Here is a 20,993-nt window from a genome sequence, read left to right as displayed (position 1 = left end):
TTTTGTATTTACACAAGGAAATGTAAACATAGCAAATTGTTCTCCTGGTCAGACCACAAAGGCGAGAAATAAAAATCAGATAAGCATGACCATGTCTTGGATGTTAGCTGAAATTAATGTCCTGTAAAAACCAGGTCCCTGTATTCTAAGAGGAATAAAGAAGTGACGAAGCAATGAACACGAGACACTACAGGATATTTACCTTTCCAGTGGATTTTACGCCCTTCCAGATGCAGAAGAAGCAGATGACCCACACAAGCAGTAAACACAGGGCCAGGTCCCATTTAATCGGGCCGATCTCGTCTATACCACTGGAGATACCGAGTACATTATGCCTGTAACAATAAATAAATGGGTAAATAAATAAATAATCCTCTGTAGGTGTGTGTCTGCAAGCTGCAGGTTTCATTGCCGACTTTCTACCTCACCTTGACTGAACTTTTAATGACAAAGAATGAACAATTGTTTGTGGTTATGCAAGTGTGCAGGTGTGTGTGGTTTTATGTAACTTACTCCCAGAACTCGGTGACGGGGGAGGTGAAGTTGGAGGCATTGGCAGCCACCCAGAGGGTTTTGTTCTTGCGGTAGGTGTCCTCAATGCAATGATCAGTGTTCCAGGGCTGATTGCACTTGGCCCAGGGCAGCTCAGGCTGAAAACACTGGGATATAATAATAATAAAAAAAAAAAGATAAATGATGACAACTGCATTATTACTATTATTAATAATAATTACTATATTCATGTTCTGGTAGCAGGCTAGTCACTTCTTTATGCAGCTATTGTTGAATGTGTCCCCTGAAAAATGTAAGTTTAGACAAAACTTGCATGGCAGTTAGCTGGTAGTTAAATTAACAAGAATCAAAGATTGCACTACCCGGATGTAAATTCCTCACCTATCTCCATTGTAAATAATACATGCCTGAAACAAGTGGAAAATGAAATGGAATATTCAACAGCTGTCTTTCCCCCCCTCAAACCTACCTGGAACAGGTAGTAGAGGCCCCAGGCCAGGATGACAATGTAGTAGATATTCAGCAGGGACACAATCACAATGGAAGCATAACCAATGCCTGGAGAGAATAGAGCGGTTCAGGGGATTAAACAAGAAGCGGGTCATCAAACTATTAAATCACTATTAATAATTATTAGTTATACTATTACTTTTCTCTGAAATAATATACAACAATTTCAATATTGCCATTTTCTGGCACGTCAACTTATATAAGACATGATATTTTAGTGACTGTTTCCAAAGCCCCACAATTTTCAACACACAGTTTTCTTGTATAAGAGGAAGAGGTTTAATGCTGATGTTTGATTGGCCACAAAAGACGACAAGACCAGTGGCAGAGATGTTCAAAAGAAGGAGAGAAAAAAAAAAAAAAACAAAGATTTGAATCCTAAGCAAAACTCTATGGGAAATTTGTGTAAAGCACAAGATGGCAGTGGTTGAATATATGATACACCATTTTAAAAATAGTTTTAAAATGTAAAAAGAAAAAAAAAAAAAAAAGATAGAACTGAAAATTGCAAACTTGGATTTCACTAGATAAAAAGATTTCTACAAGCCAGTCATTGCATCCTCACAAGTTTGAGTCTCAGTGATACTTCCTGTTTTTAATGGTTTTGTGCACTAAGTGTTACATGCGCTTAACAGAATTTACAGTGCAAACTGCAAGATTTGTACATCTGCAGAAAAGTCAGCAGTATCAGATCCATTTTTTTACAAAATAGCTAGTCCTTATAAAATGATATCACAAGTACAGGACAACATTTACCCAATACAAGGTCTAAAGCAATCATTTATTTCTTTTTTAACCTTCAGTTTTAATTATAGTGCATCTAATATGTTTAATATCAGCTAAGATTCATTGCATCAGTACTGGCCTTGAATGACTTGAATAAGCTGGTGGTAAACACATGAGTTGTGTGTGCACTCCTGTGTGCTCTTATGCACTACACAAGGATATGAAGGGAAGAAAAACCCCAACCCTTGCTTCAGATGAGAACAGATGTTGAAACTGGGATTTGGACCAAGATTTGGACATGGATTAGATTTTAGTTTAGAGGTCACCGACGGTCCTCGTAAGTATATCAGAAAAAGCTTTGTATTGCTTTTGTAAACACAGCCGACTGAGGCCACTCATACAAATTAATGTCCTTCAACGTCACTGGCCTTCTGTGTGTGTGTGTGTGTGTGTGTGTGTGTGTGTGTGTGTGTGTGTGTGTGTGTGCTGGTGTTGTGAACTGCCTGACTAAATTCTAATTTGCAATCTGTGTCTGTGCGTGTTAGTGTGCTAATGAATGCATGGAATATTTTAACATTGTATTATGTTATTTTAATCACTGAGCTAATTGGCAGCATCATAACCTCTATATGTCTAAAAAACACAGACATGCACATGCTCACAAGATACACACAAACACTTGGATCACATGGTACGCTGCAAATCAAAGAGCTGTGCCCTCCTCCATGACGTCACATCTTGCGTTCATCTGCTGACCTTAGAAGCCCTCATTTTATGAATAACATATCACAACGTTGCCACCCATGTGTTTTACCAAGCTTTGTTTCAAATCAAATAAGGCCAAGTTGTAATTTTGTTTACCCTCACTGACATTGTGTTCATGTTCTGTTTAGCCACAACAACTCAATGACAGTTTTATTCTTCAAGCCCTCATAACTTTCAGTTTACACAGAAGCAGTAATTTATTTGTGTAAGAGTGCGAGATGCAGTCTATAGTTCTTGCTGTTTTTCTATTCCTTTCTAATACTATCTAATACTGTCTAATACTATCTGCTCCGTTTTTATTGGCCTCTCTTTGGCCTTAAAGCCAAAAAATGCCATCAACAGTTCAAATTTCTGAATCCAAGCTAATCACATCACATTTCACTTTAAACCCACAACATAATATATTGCAACAACAAATACCAGTAAGTCCATATTATATTTGATAATTTTTTGCTTGGATTTTCTCCCCTTGTTTATAATGTTCTTTTTATTTTTTCTAAGTCTTGTAGTATAGACCTTTCGCTTCTGTTTCACTCATATCCTCTATTTTGTCTTTTGCTTTTACCATGTTTTGTTTCCCCCCCTGTCTTCCTCTAATTCCCTCACTCTCATCATCTCTTCTCCATTCAAACCTCTCTCCTCTGTTAAATCCCTCTCCACCTTTTCCTGTTTTTTGTCAATCCATCTGTCTGGTCCTCAGATCTGTGCTCTGCCTTTTTCCCCTCTCTCTCTCATCATCTCTCTGATGTGTTGCTGCGCTGTTGCCATAACAACGTGTGATTCAGGACACTTTGTACACTGTCTTGAGAGAGAGTGTGTGTGTGTGTGTGTGTGTGTGTGTGTGTGTGTGTGTGTGTGTGTGTGTGTGTGTGTGTGTGTGTGTGTGTGTGTGTGTGTGTGTGTGTCTGTGATATCCATGTACAAGACTGCAAGAGGATAATGTGTCTGAAAAGAAGAAAGATTGTGTATTTATGTGAAAGCAAGAATAGCAGGACAAGTAAATAATTAAGATCATAAGAAAGAAATGAATGTGTTTATAGCTCTGAACTGAAGCCACGAATGCATTTCAGAAATAATGACTGTTAATGTGCAATTGCTGAAGATGGAGCAGTATACATATTACAAAAAAATGACTATTCAGAATTGAACAGACAGGGAGGAATACATTAACCTTATTTGGCTGGTAGTGAACAGGAGGAGAGGGGGAGGTGAGAAGAACAGTGAATGAAATGAAGAAGGGGAAGTGGAGATGCCCAGGACAGAAGGACAGGAGGGAAAAATAATATATAAGACATTTAATAACAGGAGGAGAAAGAAGACGTTAGAATTAAAAAAGAAGAAGAAAAAGAAAAAAGAAAAGACTTGAGCTCAGTAAAGTGGAAGAAAATAACTACAGAGGACCTGTCAGAGTACACTGAAGAAATGCCTCTTGGCAGGTGTGAGCCAGAGAAGGTTAAAGCACAATAGAGTCCTCAGTATGTTGGTGTACCAGTGCAGGCTTGGCTGCCTGGTAACGGCTGCAGGGTAAAGTCTCAGCAGCCTGATTGGATGAAAACCTGGTGTGACTCAGCCTTATGTTACACAGCCATTTCTCAGTGGAAAAAACAGAGGTCTGGAAAAATTCAAAGTCTCGGATTGGATATGGAAAGTACTCTGCACTCAGTCAAATTGGCGGGCTATCAAAAGAAGGGGAAGTAAGTGAAGCTGAACTCACAGGTACAAGTGCAGGTGCAGGTGTATGGAAAGAAAGTTTTTTTAAGTCAATAACTGGAATTTTATGATCATTATAATACCCAAGATTTCAATGAAATAGTTATAGTGATGTGTCTGAAATTACTGATTCAACAGCAGTAAGTAATGGGTTTCCTTGAGGAAAGTCCTCATGAGACAAGTTACACCCGAGACAGAGTTAATTAGGGTGAATACTCCATCTAACCACCACCATAATCTCCAGTTTCTTTATTTTAGAACTGATATCGTGGGCACCTATAATATGATTCCTAAGAAAAAGCTCATTATTTGAGCAGGGAGGATCTAATTAGGGACTACATACCAGTAAAGATGGGACAGAGCTTCTCCCAGCAGGTAATGCCACCCTCAGAGGTGAACTGACCCAGGGCGACCTCCAGGAAGAAGACTGGCAGACCTCCACCAAACAGGAAAATGAAGTAGGGGATGAGAAATGCACCTAGATGGGGAACACAAGGGAAACCATTAACCTAAAAATATGACCCCCATGAGTTGACATAAATTGTTGCAGCATTTGAAAGCCTTACCTCCACCATTTTTATAGCAGAGGTATGGGAAACGCCAGACGTTCCCTAAACCAACAAAACCCCCAGCAACAGACAGAACAAAGTCCAGCTTGCTGGCCCACTTCTCTCGCTGGGGGTGCTTGCCCTCTGCTTCATCTTCAGGCCGGGTGCCAGGACTCTTACCGGGAGATGGTTTCAGAGTGTCCTTATGGAAGTCTTTCAGACACTGAAGTTTCTCTTTTTGAGCCATTCTATTGAAACAGAAGACAAAGAAGAGATCAAGTCAGAGCTGCATTCATGAAAAACAAAAACAAAAATATTATTAATGTATAATAATTAAAATATATATATTATTTTTGGTGCCTTCTTTCATGAATGCACTGCATTTTTACTGAACGATTGAGACTGAGTTTTTCAGTTGTGGCAAGGGACTGAACTGGAGACAAAGAACTGTGAGACTAAACACATTAGCTGAGGCAGGAAAACTGCTTAACAGTTGCTTAAGATTCAGGAAGTTGTAAAATTATCATCTGCTTCACAAACCATCCCACTGAATGGCTATTATCAGTTGTAATCACTCCCACAGGCATTACCAGCAGGTTATGCACCCACTCATAAACCATCAGGTTAGGCATCCTCCATTTTTGTCAGTTCTAAGAAGAAAATGACCAAGAATATTTAGGAGACCTCCTGTGGTCATGTAAATAAGTGCATAAAAAATTATCTGTTGGATACATGAAACTGATTACTGACAAAAAACAAACAAACAAACAAACACCCCAAAAAGAACTGTATATCTTTTTTTTTTGAATGCTCACCGAGAGGTTTTGTTGCCTAATCCTTACTAAATAGCACATGAAAAAGAAAGCTGGTAAAAATAAACAGTTCAATTTGAATGCAATTTGTTCAAATGAAAGCTAAAACTGATCAGAGTCAAGATAAAAAGATTTGAATATATGGTAACACGTTTAAGATGAAACCGTAAAACTAGTCTTCCTTCTTCGGCACTTCCTCATTGAAACTATTTAATATGGCGCTGTGATTGGCTGAACATTATAAGGGTTACGATGACAACTGTAGCTGTAAATTTCCATTCAGCAATGACAATGAGGGACACAAAGACAGTCGTGGAAGAGACTGACATACTTAGTAGTCAGCAGATGTCTGTCACTGTGGAAAATGCCACATCCCTCTCTTTCCATGTGCTAGGTTGCTGCACCCTCTAGTTCTTTGTCTTCATCTTTCAATCTTATTGTGTCTTTCAGGATGATATTTACAGAAGGTAAAACTGAGGGAAAGACTACTTTTCAGTGGCTATCTGCAGATACAGGCTTTGTTTCCAGTTTATATTTACCTGGATATTTAAATTAAAGTTGTTGGGTTTTTTCTCCCTTGCTTCTACCAGACCCAGGAATGTTAGTCAGAATGCATGATTCTTATGTTTGAATCAGATACAGCATGGAAGTATTTCACTTTAGTTGCACCTACAGCTTTTTTGTTTGAATTTGTTTTTAAATTGGACACAAACTGTGGTCAAGTGACTGGACATGAACGGTTGTCATGTTCAGTGTAACATTTCTTTAAAGGCTTTTATTGCAGAGTAAGGTGTTGATGCCAGCGTCACTGATATCATTTCATCTCACCTGTCTAGGAAGCTAAATCAGGGTCAAATGTTTTATTCATTTGAAAAAGTGATTTGAAACTGAAATTCTAAGTTTTGAGAGATTATTATATATATATATATATATATATATATAGAGCTGGATAGCGTAGTGGTTAGACTACACGCCTTTGGAACAGAGGATCGCAAGTTCGATTCCTGCCTGGGACGTCTGTATCCAGTAAGGGTCCTAAGGCTAGACCCCCTATGCTAAGCAAGCCTACCGCAGACATGAGCGAGACAGATAAATATGAAGGCATGCCGGCTCGGACGTCGCCCGGATCAACAAGGTCCGCGTCAGGTGTTGAGGAACCAGGGCACCCTGACGAAAAGTGGGCTACTGGAACAAGAAGGCATCGGTGGGCAAGAGACGAAAACAGGGCGTTGTTGGAATGCTACTATGCAAGTAACCCCGGCGGAAGGGGCTACATGAATAGGATGAGGGACCTATGGATTCTTCAATACCCAACATCCACAATGACGGCGAAACAACTAGTAGCTCAGTGTTCCAACATTCGAAAGAAGGGACTGCTCTCACAGCTAGAGATTGACGAGGTACAACACAAATGCTACGGCAAGGAGGAGTCAGGACGCCAGGTCAGGGGGGAGATATCATCACCCCCACCCGAGATTGGGTACATAGCCCCAAGTGCGATAGGAGAAGGATCGTTGAGTGCGAGAGGAACTGACCTGAAAAATAGGATCATGGCCAAGCTTGAAACCTGGATCCCGCGTAGCCGGTTACCAAGATTACGTGAAGTTCCCTCAGAAGGTCTGCTAGATGATGTTAATGCAGCACTACGGGCAATACCTACAACCACGATTACCGACACTAACAAGCTGATCTACAATACGGCAACAGTGATCAGTGAGATGCTTGGCTACAAGTTGAACAGCGACAAGGGGCAGTACCCTCCATGGAGAAGGAGGCTAGAGGGCAAGATCAAAGTAGCACGGAGGGAGGTTAGCCAACTAACGGAGTTGCAGAAAGGTGCGACAAGAGGATCTGAGGGCTGACCACAGCGACCTCCCTGAACAGGGTCCAGTAACCATCACAGTGGCAGATATCCAAGAAAGGGTCTCCAGTATGAAGAGTTGGACAGCACCAGGGCCCGACATGGTTCACGCCTACTGGCTGAAGAAGCTGACTGCACTCCACGAGCGTCTGGCAGCACAAATGAACCAGCTGCTAGTTAACGAGAGACACCCGGAATGGCTAACTGAAGGCCGGACGGTCCTGATCCCCAAGGACCCCAAGAAGGGACCGGTCCCCTCCAACTACCGACCAATAACCTGCCTCAGTACTACATGGAAGCTCCTGTCAGGCATCATATCGGCTAAGATGAACAGGCACATGGGTCAATACATGAGCGGGACACAGAAAGGAATTGGCAAGAATACCAGAGGCGCAAAACACCAGCTACTGGTAGACAGAACAATCAGCCGAGACTGCAAGACCAGACTGACCAACCTGTGCACTGCCTGGATTGATTACAAGAAGGCCTATGACTCAATGCCCCACAGCTGGATACTGGAATGCCTAGAATTGTACAAGATCAATGGGACCCTAAGAGCCTTCATCAGGAACTCAATGGGGATGTGGCGTACAACACTAGAGGCCAACTCCAAGCCCATAGCACAAGTCACCATCAAGTGCGGGATCTACCAAGGAGATGCTCTGTCCCCACTGCTGTTCTGCATAGGCCTGAACCCCCTCAGTGAGATCATTAACAAGACTGGCTACGGATACCGACTACAGAACGGAGCAGTTGTCAGCCACCTCCTGTACATGGATGACATCAAGCTGTATGCCAAGAGTGAACGAGACATCGATTCACTGATCCACACTACCAGGCTATACAGCAATGACATTGGAATGTCGTTCGGACTGGAGAAGTGTAGTCGGATGGTAACAAAGAGAGGGAAGGTAGTCAGAACTGAGGGGATTGAACTACCAGAAGGCAACATTGCAGACATAGAGGACAGTTACAAGTACTTGGGGATCCCACAGGCGAATGGGAACCATGAAGAGGCCGCTAGAAAAGCTGCAACCACCAAGTACCTGCAGAGGGTCAGGCAAGTCCTGAGGAGTCAGCTGAATGGTAAGAACAAGATCCGGGCCATCAACACGTACGCCCTGCCCGTGATCAGGTACCCTGCTGGGGTAATAGGCTGGCCAAAGGAGGAGATAGAAGCCACTGACATAAAGACAAGAAAGCTCCTTACCATGCATGGAGGGTTTCACCCCAAATCCAGCACCCTGAGGCTGTACGCTAAGCGGAAGGAAGGGGGCCGGGGACTGGTGAGTGTCAGCACCACAGTCCAGGATGAGACAACGAACATCCAAGAATACAGATGGCCCCAACTGACCGAGTGCTCAGTGAATACCTCAGGCAGCAGAAACCCAAGAAAGAGGAGGGAGACGAGGAACCATCATGGAAGGACAGGCCCCTGCACGGTATGTACCACCGGCAGATAGAGGAGGTGGCTGATATCCAGAAATCCTACCAGTGGCTGGACAAAGCTGGACTGAAAGACAGCACAGAGGCACTAATCATGGCAGCACAAGAACAAGCTCTGAGCACAAGATCCATAGAGGCTGGGGTCTATCACACCAGGCAAGACCCCAGGTGCAGGCTGTGTAAAGATGCCCCAGAGACAATCCAGCACATAACAGCAGGGTGCAAGATGCTAGCAGGCAAGGCATACATGGAACGCCATAACCAAGTGGCCGGCATAGTGTACAGGAACATCTGTGCCGAGTATAACCTGGAAGTCCCGAGGTCAAAATGGGAGATGCCCCCAAGGGTGGTGGAGAATGACCGAGCTAAGATCCTGTGGGACTTCCAGATACAGACGGACAAAATGGTGGTGGCTAACCAACCGGACATAGTGGTGGTAGACAAACAGAAGAAGACGGCCGTAGTGATCGATGTAGCGGTTCCGAATGACAGCAATATCAGGAAGAAGGAACACGAGAAGCTGGAGAAATACCAAGGGCTCAGAGAAGAGCTCGAGAGGATGTGGAGGGTGAAGGTAACAGTGGTCCCCGTGGTAATCGGAGCACTAGGTGCGGTGACTCCCAAGCTAGGCGAGTGGCTCCAGCAGATCCCAGGAACAACATCGGAGATCTCTGTCCAGAAGAGCGCAGTCCTGGGAACAGCTAAGATACTGCGCAGGACCCTCAAGCTCCCAGGCCTCTGGTAGAGGACCCGAGCTTGAAGGATAAACCGCCCGCAGGGGCGTGCTGGGTGTTTTTTTTTTATATATATATACATACACACATACATATACACACACACACACACACACACACATATATTTGTTTTCATATAATATATCGTTGTTTGGAGAGACTGGGGGTGGGGTGGGGTTGTTACTAGTTAGAAATGAGCATTTTGGTTAAGGATGGCCACCACTCCTTCATGAGATGTTGCTGGCATGCTGGCAGCAGCCAGCAGGTATGAAACACTGTTTTTGATTATCCTGTGACCAACTGCATTGATGGGTGAATGCTTGTAACGTATTGATGTACACTAAGGTGGGTAAAAATTTACCCCAGCAAGAGAGTTATCCGTTATCTGAGCGGCTTATAGATCGCTAAGCCGCAAAAGCTATGAAGTCTGAAGAGAAACCTAAGATTATTTGTGTGTGTGACTAGAACTAAAGGGAGGCACACTCACACTGAAACAAAAGGAGAAACTACTGTGTTTTTTTAATAGCAGCATTAAGCAGTAGCCTACAAATCTTATAATGAACACAAACTAACTAATGGAAATAAGTTAGTAAATCAATGATTAAATCAGGCACATAAAGGATCATTCCTAGCCTCTTGTTAATTTAAGACTAGTGTATTGGTGTTTGGCATCAGCAGATATCTTCAACCAAGGTAGAATTGGGGGAAAAAAAAGCTGTTCATGCCTAAATACTAGCTTTTTCTGCCAATATTTGGTTGACTAAGTACAAACAGCCCTGTACAATACCATCTCTCATTTCAAACAAGTTAATGATTTCACAGTTAGTGACACATATATTTATCTTCATGAATAACTTCCTATAGTAAGTTAATGAGTAATGCTAGGAGGAGAGAACTGGCTTTTTGTGCATATATTGTGTGAGTGACTTTCTGCTAGGAGAGACAAAGGACCCCTAACAGCACTAGATATGTGACATTATACCTGTATATATTTGGATTAAGATATTAAATTGAAAAAGGAAACCAGCTAGTAGACAAAAGAGGAATTCACGTGATACTGCAATGTGCTCTGTTGTGTTGCAACATCACAGGAATTAATGCAATAAGCTGAATAAACTGACTCAGGGAGTGAAGCCATTTGCCTAAAATAGCTAGGGTGAAGTTAAATCAAATACATAAAAAGAAAAGCACAACAAGATTAAAATGTTTAGCTGGGATGTACTGTGTACTACCAGTTCTTTTGGAAATTACTAGTGTAGTAGTTGGGAATCATCCAGTAATAAAACAGTTTGACAAATCGGGCACTTCTAGTATCAACAACATGCTAAAAAGCAAGGAAAAGTGGCATAGGTGCATTTGAAGTATTCTAAAGTCCCCAAAAATTGGCAGGTACATAGGTACTTTGACGATTTGATGATTAAGCTTTTGGGGGCCCCAACAGTCTTGTGGAAGTGTAAAGTATAATGGACGGCCTAAGACATTGTACATAGCATATATGTAGTACAATCTATTGAGCTTTGTGCAAGGAGTTTAACTTGTGAAGTGAACAGAATTATATCCTGAAATGACCTTTTTTGTCCCCAGTCAGGTGCTGGTGAACATGTAGGAATAACTTGCTCGCCAAGTGTTTTAAGTCATTTGTGCACAGGAATACACTGACAGGAAGGCCATTGTTTTCTGATTCAATTCATCATGTTGTTAAACTTACAAAGCCATACGAAGACAAACACATACCTTCAAGTTCCCAGCAGGGCCAGTGAACAAACTTCCTTGTATTAGGAAAGCGTGTAGAGGATCAAAAGTAATTCATCGTTTTGCTGCAGGGGAATGGCCTATGTTTAATGATTTGTAACTTTAAGTACTTTACAGTGAATGTAAAGTGACGCAGTGACAGTCAGTTGCTGAAACAGCCAGAATCACCTCTCATGTTTTGGAGGGAATTGCAGAGTAGCTTAAAATAATTTTTAAAAATAAAGACTTGACAGTTATATTAGTACTACTCCCCAATTTTCAGCTAGGAAATCATTAAAATCTCAAGAATTATGAATAGCATTTAGCTTGTCCGTTATGATCGCTAGCACTAGCTCCTTTAACTAGAAATGTTACTGTGCTGAATTCCAGTGAGTACAATTCGGTCAAAGCTGAACGATTTGTTGAACAATTCTTTTGAACTAACTGATTCTAGTGATTCAGCATACTGCAATGAATCGTCTTGAACATCACTGGAAAACAGCATCTGATGAGAATGTTTCCTGGGCGCTTCTAAGATTAGATCTTCTAGGCACATTAATTGCGTTTAAATCCTGGGGCTGACCGAGAACACTCTGAAGTGATGTGTACTCAGTCTGCCCTGGGAGTGCTTCAGGACTTCACAGGAAGAGATAGCTTTACCTCTCTGCCACATCATCTATCTTGTGTAGTCTGCTTTCACTACAGACTTGGACCCAGATAAGTGGTGGAAAACAGAAGTAATTGAGTGGTGACCATGTGTAGCTGTAGATTTAGCTGCTCAGGTGGTTCATCCCAAGAAAAAGGCATCATTTCAAAGAGACTGAACCCAATCTGTTCACGGGAATGTTGCTATTCCACAATTTCCTACAACATGACTCCCACGGAGTTAGACTGGCCTTGGAAACCATTATGAATTGTGGGATGATTTAAAGTTCAGGCCAAAAGTTTTGTGCACAACAGAGAACCATTGTGTGTGAGGGTGGACCTCACTGGACCCAGACTCTGGATATGCATTCAGTGACTTCACATATTTACTACAGTCCCAAAGTACTTACATAACACACTCTCCTATTTTGAGACCATGTACATTTCCACTGGGCTGGCTGCAGCTGCCCGTTACATCCACTCTCCTCTTTATTTGCCTCACATTTCTTTTACTCATCCCCTGCATATTTGTTTTCTTTTTTCCTCGCCCATATTTTGTCTTCTGTTAAAGTCTTCTTTTACGCTCATCACATTGTGCTTTTAACAAACATGTCAATATTAGATATTTCATTCATTTCAAATGAGCTATTTAGGCTATTCAGCCTATTAGCTTATGAGCAATGAATAGAATTATTGGATTTAGGGCTTAAGGATGACAGATTCAAATATTTTACCAAAGACTAGAGATAAGATTGGACGTTTCAGTAACAAAATAATCAACAGCAGTCTTCCAAACACAGTGAGATGCAACACAAAACCAGCTGTCCTCTGCCTTTCCAATTCCTATTTTCTCATCATCTTGGTTGACCTCCTTTGCTTTTAGTTTTTCTACATTTTCTTCATTATACATCCTTCATGTTTCAACCCCCCACAGGGCCTTTCAGAAGTCTCGACCCTTTACCCCCACCCCCACACTTTATTTCCACAGCTTGCTTCTGCTGCCCCCACCCCCTTTTCTTGTAATCACTCACCCTTTTCCTCCTGGGTCACTTTTTAAATCAGCTTGTCCTTGTTTGCAAATTTTCTGTTGTTTCCCTCCAATAGCTACCTTCCCTCTTAATTTTACTATGGTTATTTTCTACAAGGCACTCCTTTAGACACTCTTGTTTATTTACAATTTTCCCCCATTAATGCTACCTCACTTTGCATAAGTACAGACACTTCTCGATGCTCTTTTCTCATTTTCATTTCAGACAAATAGAAATGATCATACAAAACTTGTAAAAGAAAGACAGGAAAAGAAACCGAAACACAGAGAGTGAATATGAGTAAAAAAAGAGTGAGAAATAGGTGGAACATAGGGACAAAGGAAAGAGTGACTGAAAGCTGTTAAAGATTAACTTGGATGGGGAAAGCTGAAAACACAATGGCATGAAGACAAAAAGAAACAATGAGGTCCGTGTACACATTTGTTACTAAAAATTAATCATGCTACAGAAGGTAACGGCATGTGAGAGTCACATGCAGACAAATACAAAAATAGATGTTGGGCTGATGGACCAAAAAAGAGACTAAAGGCTTTTCTTTGAACACCAAGAATCACAAGAAGTATGAGCATGTGAGGCAACAGAAAGTTATCAAAAGTTACCAAAAGGCTTATCAAGCTACAGTTAACACTCACTGTCGGTTCTGCTAACATTTTTTTTCCACTCTAGTTCTGCAAACTATAACAGGTCAGTGGAGCTGAGCTTCAATTATTCACATACTGCAAATATGTATCTAACAATTAAAAATTCAAGAACTTCAAAGATTATGGCTTGTTTTAGTGTCTCTGTAATTTCAACGTTTTGCCCAAAACTTTGGTCATATTTTGGTTTTTAAGAGATTCCTGATAAGCTGAGGTTTATTATGAAAGAATAATGCAAGGTTTTAACCGAACCTTTCGTCATAAACGTTTCGGTTCACAGATTCAAAATTGCATGTCCAGCAGATACATTGTAAATTCGTTGTTTTCATTTTTACCCCTCAGCTGTAAAAGGCCAATGGGGTATTGTCGTCACCTCAACAGACTGGCACTGTGGACACCCAAGTTTGTAAATGCAATAACTTGAAAATAAGGTGACGTAGGAGTTTCAAATTGATACCATAGGTTTGTCTACTAGGAGACTGAAGGATAGCACTTGAAGCTCTATTTTACTCATTATAGTATTCACAGGAGTTTAATTATTGATACGGTCCCTGCCACCACAAGAAGCGAATAAACCCTAGCTTATCTCCCTTGTCTTGGGTTTTTTTTGCAACTTCCACCATATTCATCAAGTCTACAGAAGTATTGAGTTCAAGTTCTCTGGAATATATTGTGCAAAAAATTTTTCTCAGTGTCTTGTTTTGATTAATCATTTCTTTGGGAATCTTAAAAGAATCCAAAATTTCTACATTTCCTGGTAAACTGGATTGTTAGCCACAAGGTGATGCTGATCTTTTATCTTCTGTCAGTTATCTTGCATGAAATGTATTAAAGTCAATCACCATGATAACACATGCACATATGCAATTTTCATCAGCCTGATATACAAATATATAAGGTGTTAATCACTATCGTTGTCGTTTTCACCTTCAATAGCCAAGATAAATAAGATCTTTCAAAGCTGTCAATGCTTTTTAAATAAATGTTCAAACTGAGACCTCAACACATTTATACAGTCATACAAGATTAATGGGGCAGCTCCAACAGCAATGAGCTCATAGTGAACTTACATAATGGTGTGAATTTATGTTGCTTACCGGTTCAAGTTGGTTAATATTTAGTGCGGCATGTCTGATGTCAAGGCCACCTGATCATAAATGTTTGATATCAGCACATGCAATGCAACAGTTTATATTTTCATCCTCCACGTCAGTATAGGTTTGCACCACCTTTCTCAGATTTAATCTGTAAAAAGTGCTGTTGTCACCATGACTAAGATTTTACTAATATGCACATGCATGCACACATACGTGAATGCACACAAACACACGCACGCGTGAATGCACACAAACACACGCACGCATGAATGCACACGCATGCGTGAATGCACGCACACATGCACGCACGCACACACACACACGCACGCTCCACTACCCTCAGATTACTGACTTAATAAATCATTTAACAGCAACAGCCTACAGTTGACACGTCAGCTTTCAGCAGTAGTTTGTCAGACAAGGGAACAACAAATTCCCACTACATTTTCACTTACATAAATGACTATTATTTACAATACAACAAACATATTAAAATTGAAATATACTTTGCAGATTAGATATTAAAACACAAATATAAAAGACAAAGACAAGCGTGATGTAAAATCTAAGAAGTGCATCTCTGGACAGGCTACAGTGTTTCCCCACACACAGAAATTCTTTTTATTAGTCATTTACTTTTTTTTTTTTTTTTACATCCAAGAGGACAACACAATTCAAAATCACTTCACTACAGAAACATCACCTCTCTTAATTTGAAAAGATCAGTCCCTGCTAACCAGCTAGCTCTGACATTATCCTGAGCTTCCAGTGCTATTCGAGAGTTTCACACATCAAACTCAGCACTCAAACTCACGTGCCTTTTAAGTCTGTTAAGACCCATAAACTGTCACATGTGTAGGGGTCTTTTGCAGGCATTTTAAGCTCATTATGTGCACTCTCGTTCTTTATCACTCCAACCCACCGTATTAACATCACTCCTGACATTGTTCAAAGCTCCACTGTCCCTCATCCCACATGATACCGATGACAGCATCAAACATGTAACTGACTGAAAAGTTTGCCAGCTTTCATAAAAAGACATGAGAATGAGGGTATATGATTCTGATAGACTGAACCACTGAACACTTCTTGATTTTCATAAATTTTTACAGCCCCTTGAAATTAGTCACTTGCCAGCAGACTCAGTTACACGAGATTTTTGCCTACATCAGTCAAGATTAGATTAAACTCAAGGCCACTAGCAGAGAAAATACACACAGAAATGTCTGTCAAATCCTAACACTAGCCCTATATACCAGTATATTTTCCACTCAGTGTCATTGGGCTCTAAAACACAGAAAACTGCTCCCCTAATATAGTTAAAAGTTAACAAGAACTGGTAACTGACACTTATAAATGATTAAAAAAAGAAAACACTATTAATCTAACCTTGCACTGAAATCTATGGTCTGTGTGGGAGATGTCTCACTGTTTATCAACTGTTAATCAATTCTGTCAAGGCTGAATATCCAATTTCAAACTCAAATAGTATAAATAACTTCATAGATAAGATTTATTTTCTCTCCATTCGGTTTCCTAAACGCTTTGTAAAGGTCTCTTTGTGAAAGATATTCCATTCCAGGTTTTATCATCTTCCTGAGTTAAAAATCCTGGGTAAATTTCCAACTCTGAAACCAACCCAAAAAGGAAATAACTACTTGTTATCAGAACCAAACCCCTCCAAGGCACACTGAGGCTACCAGTAATCATTTTTTTATTCTCTTCCAACCTTTGTAAGACGTCTAAGAGCCCTGTAGTGTAGTGATTTACCCATTCACCTAACACAAGGTCCCCGGTATTGAGCAATCCACTGTAGCGACCCCTTGTGAATAAATGTGAGACCGAACGAAGCGCGTAAGATTAACGTATACAGACGAAAAACGTAATTTCTCAATACTCTAACAATTAAATAGCAATAGGAAGCTAATGATCGCTGCACATGCACTTGTTACTGGAGACGGTAAAATGTCCCCCGTTCATTGTCACAAATAGTGCAGTTACGGAGACAAAATTAAGCGAAGGAGAAAAGAAAGAAAAAGGACGAGAGAGGACGAGAGAGAGAGAGAGAGACGTTTTAAGGGGAAGCAGCGTGTGATGCTTTCAGAGCGACAAACGAGCATCTCCGCCTTCTCGTCTCACTTCCCCTTTCTTTTTTAGTTCAGCAACGCAATTATTCGAAACAAAGTCTATATATAATAAACCTAAATGACCAAAAATATAACTTCTCATTTGGTTTAAATAATGTGGATATCCAAGGACCTAAGAATAAAGCGACATATATGTATATAAAAAAGAGAGACAAAGACTGTAAGACTCGCGTAGGCTGTAAAAGCAAATAATCAGATAACAGAACTAAATCCGCTGCTCGCCATCCTAAACAAAGACGATTTAAAATAAATAAATAAATAAATACAGCAAGCAAATGGTAGAAATTAATAAGATCCTCTAAAATAAAAGCATCTGACGTAGACGTGTGAATCCGCGACATCTCACAGATGACAAAGCTACTGATGAAAACAGATAATTGTACATATTCCAATAATACAAAATGACACTGTAGCCATCTGGGTAACACAAGTCCACCAGTGATCCTTCCTAAACGCTCGCTCACCGACGAGGGGAGAACAGCCTTCACCCAAATCTACCTCACAGCTTCCTCACAGATCTTCACCCGGACATCTCGTGTATACACTGCCATCAGTAAAACCAGCAATAATAATGAAACACATGCGATGGATTTAACTTAGAAATGGACAAGAACTTTTTTCTGTTCCTCGGGGTTTAAAAGGAAAGGTTTCCATTCAGACACAAAATCGAAATAAGTCAAAACATCAAAAATCGTAATTTGATATTTTAGAAAAAATCTATAAGAGAATGCATGTAAGATACACCATCATCTCTCCGTGAAATATTTTGTAGGTGTGCAACGAGGGTGCATTTTGTCTTTACCTGCAATGTTGATGTGCTTTCCTCTGTTATTTTGTCCTTTTAATGTCCTTTGAGCGCCGTCCCTTGTCCGTTTCGTCTTGTCCGTGACCTCTTGAGTCCGTTAGAGCGACTGAGGACTGAACGCGTCGGGAGCCTATATTTAAGCCTATTTATAAGCTTCTCTTCCTGACCTTTGTCTCTTAAAACTGGGGGACCAGAGAAGCAGCAGCAGTGGAAAATCACCGGCTTGCCTCCTCTCTGAGCAACAGGAGAGGTCTATGGTGCCTTCAGGGTGCAGCAGCACACTCGGATTTTTTGTGAAGGCAAACTGCGCGTTTGCAAAGCATCAGGAAATGAATATAGCCATTTACTAGCTAGTAGTTATGATCATATTTATGATAATAGTTTAAATTAAGCAATTTTTCCATGTTCTATCTGGGAATTGTTGCTAAATTAGGCTATACTTTGTTTCCTTTGTTTGTTTGTTGTTAGAGTTATTGTTACTTCAACCAGCATGCCTTTAAAGGTTATGTTGGGCCATCCAAAAAAAAAAAAAGTTGGTGTGTACAAGCATCACATGGAGCATTAATAGATATTAAAGTGCCAAGTTCTCCATTTAGTCTATGTCTTATCCGCCTCTCACGAGCACGCGCTCAGATTTTCGAGCGCGTTCTTGAATTAGCTCCACTTCCCCACACGCGGCCGAGGACAGGCGAAGAAGTGCACGTGTGGAAATAAACGATCTCTACGAGATAACACCTTTTGTGGTAACACAGATTCAGCAGCTCTTTTTAATGTGTAGCCACATTTTTATTATTTATTTATTTATTTCATTTTATTTTTTTTATTTTCACAATAGAAAAAAAAACGTTATCACAAACAAATCAAGCTCAAATCTAAATCGAAACTAACTTGCCTGACAGAGTTTTTGTTGTGAATAAAAAGATGTTTCTGTTATTTTGTAATCCTATGCTTTGATAAGGAACTGATAATTGTCTTCCTATATTCTGTATGTTTCCGTCAGACTCTTGATGTACACTATAAAAAACAAATAACTAAAAACTCTAAAAAGCACTTTGAGTGCTCCAAGTAGAAAAGCTCTATATAAGAACCAGTCCATGTATAAGGTTATGGCTCCATATACTTTATCCATATTGGTAAATGGGTTAGGGTGATTGAAGGGTTGTTATTGGTAACTGTTGTTTTGAGGCTAACCTGCCATTAACAAATAGATAAATAACACGTGTTTTTTTTTTTTTTTTTTAATTTTCAACACCTTTTGGTGTTACTGACCAAAAGGATTGTGTAGAGAAGATGTTGAAGTGGACGGAGGGGCCAAAAAACATTGGACTTAAATATTGGAGATATTTTTGTTGTAGACTCTCAGCTGACAGCAAAGACAGATTATTTTCTCTAACCTTATTGAAGGACTGACTTAAATCCAGACTGTAGTCTCACTATGTAATCTCTGATCTGGGAAACTGATTTATGGTCATTTTTAAAAAATTGATTTGATTTTGGCCAGTGCAACTATACATTACATAGCCATCATGAGAAAAGTTGGATATGATGGCAAATATGTTGCAAAAAGCAAGCGTTTAGATGAGACTCATTCATAACTGGAACTTGCAAATATTGTTTTGAGTTTTTTTGTTTGTTTGTTTGGGATGGGGTTCAAGGAAAGATTATTAATACTAGAGAAGTTGAAACTTGCAACCTGTTGTTGTTGTTGTTGTAAGAAGGGCAGTGCAATTTCTCAGAAACTTTAATGGAAAATTACAGACACAATGTGACAAAACTCCATTCAAACATCTGTTAAATTTGGATTTGAACATTGAATTTCAAAAGCATTATTATTATTGTTATTGTTGTTATTATTATTATTATTATTATTATTATTATTAGTTTTAAAGCACAAACAACAGAAACATACGTATTCAACGCCTCTAATGCAAACTTCCAAGTGCCACCTTAGAAAGCAACTCTTTTCAGGCCTTCAAAGAGAGCCATGCTAGTGGCACCGTTAGTAATCTCTTCAGTAGGAAAACTAGCCACAGCGACAGTGGACTCTTGGAATCCAATACTATCATATATACTGCTCATAACCAAATATGGATACGCAGATGATGAGATCTGTCCCACTAAGCACTGTCACCATAGTGCACAGGATGAATAAAAAAATGGGTGTGGATACACAGAAGTAGCTGTGTACCATTCTGCAGGACTTTCCATTCAGCCTTGACCTGGATGACAATTTCACAAAGTGAAGGGAGGAAAGACTTTTCAGTAGATCCCATTTTCTGTTTATTTTGCAAATATGTGTCACTGTGCCAGCAGTACAACAGTGGGGGGAGACACATGTAATACATTTAAAATGCATTGTTGTTTCACTAAGACGAAAAATATATTCAACATTTTATATAGTTCAAGGACATAGACACTGCATATTGAGGAGTAACACTGAATGTAAACACTGAGTTATGTATAACACACACTGTGCTCCTGCAAACTGTCACTAAATTGCTGCTTTATCTATTCAGAGCAAATGGGCAGCGTCCATGTGTCACAAAAGTTAACTAAGAACTTGGCATAAGGTCACTGGCAGGCTAAAGCAGCTGGGTGAAGATAAGGATGTTTACTATTTTACTGCTTTGAGAAACAGAACAAATCATAATATTAAGAAAAAAATAAGAGTTTTGAAACTAACTATTGGCATGGGCAAGAGTTTTTCATGTAACAAGGTGTTGTTTGTTGGAAACAGCGTGGCAAATAGCAGACTTTCCCTACTTTCTTGCTCCAAGCTCTGTGATTGGACAACCTCGACGACTTCGGTTCACTTCCAGAGCACCGTGATGAACTCATTGACCTTACACATTCTGAGAATTGCCTCGGATAATTATTTTTCTCTTAGAGTACCAGATATGACAAAGTACTTTTTGGTCGGTTCTTTATAACTTTTAAGTGATCTGGGTGGAAACTGATAAATGGACTAGCTTCAGCCATATCACTCTTACCTGAAAAATCTGCCTGATCAAAAATAAGAAGAAACGCTCTTGTTTAAAGATGGAAAACATATTTTAGGCATACAGTCAGTGAGAGCTTTCCAATTTTATAATGTTCTCGCATTGCATATTCAGTAAAGGCACTGTATATTTACTTTACTTTGCTTGTAATCTTAAAATGCTGTTAAAAAAGCTAGAGCTGTACTGTTATCTTACCTGTTAAATACTCCTCTTATCTCTCTTCATTTGCATGCTTAACTGTTTCAGTTACAGTACTT

At 40.1% G+C, this 20,993-nt stretch overlaps 1 protein-coding gene across 1 annotated transcript in view; it reads right to left on the bottom strand.

Moving 5' to 3' along the window:
* The window catches only part of LOC146670289 (sodium- and chloride-dependent taurine transporter-like), a 32,191-nt gene extending 14,234 nt beyond the window's left edge, over positions 1–17,957 (bottom strand). The window contains exons 1-6 of the mRNA XM_085407112.1: positions 17,735–17,957; positions 4,791–5,020; positions 4,568–4,702; positions 983–1,071; positions 514–659; positions 203–335 (exon numbers count right to left, since the gene is read on the bottom strand). Coding sequence (XP_085263238.1) covers positions 203–335; positions 514–659; positions 983–1,071; positions 4,568–4,702; positions 4,791–5,019 — 732 coding nt within the window. The 5' untranslated portion in view covers position 5,020; positions 17,735–17,957. The remainder of the gene's footprint in view (positions 1–202; positions 336–513; positions 660–982; positions 1,072–4,567; positions 4,703–4,790; positions 5,021–17,734) is intronic.
* Between the last annotated feature and the right edge of the window lie 3,036 nt (positions 17,958–20,993).

Source organism: Rhamphochromis longiceps, linkage group LG5 (assembly GCF_057381845.1).
Source record: "Rhamphochromis longiceps isolate RC_006_pf linkage group LG5, R_longiceps_female_GT1.1, whole genome shotgun sequence".
NCBI lineage: Eukaryota > Metazoa > Chordata > Actinopteri > Cichliformes > Cichlidae > Rhamphochromis > Rhamphochromis longiceps.
Note: the sequence above shows the minus strand (reverse complement) of the source record. Positions and strands in the feature narration are given on the sequence as shown.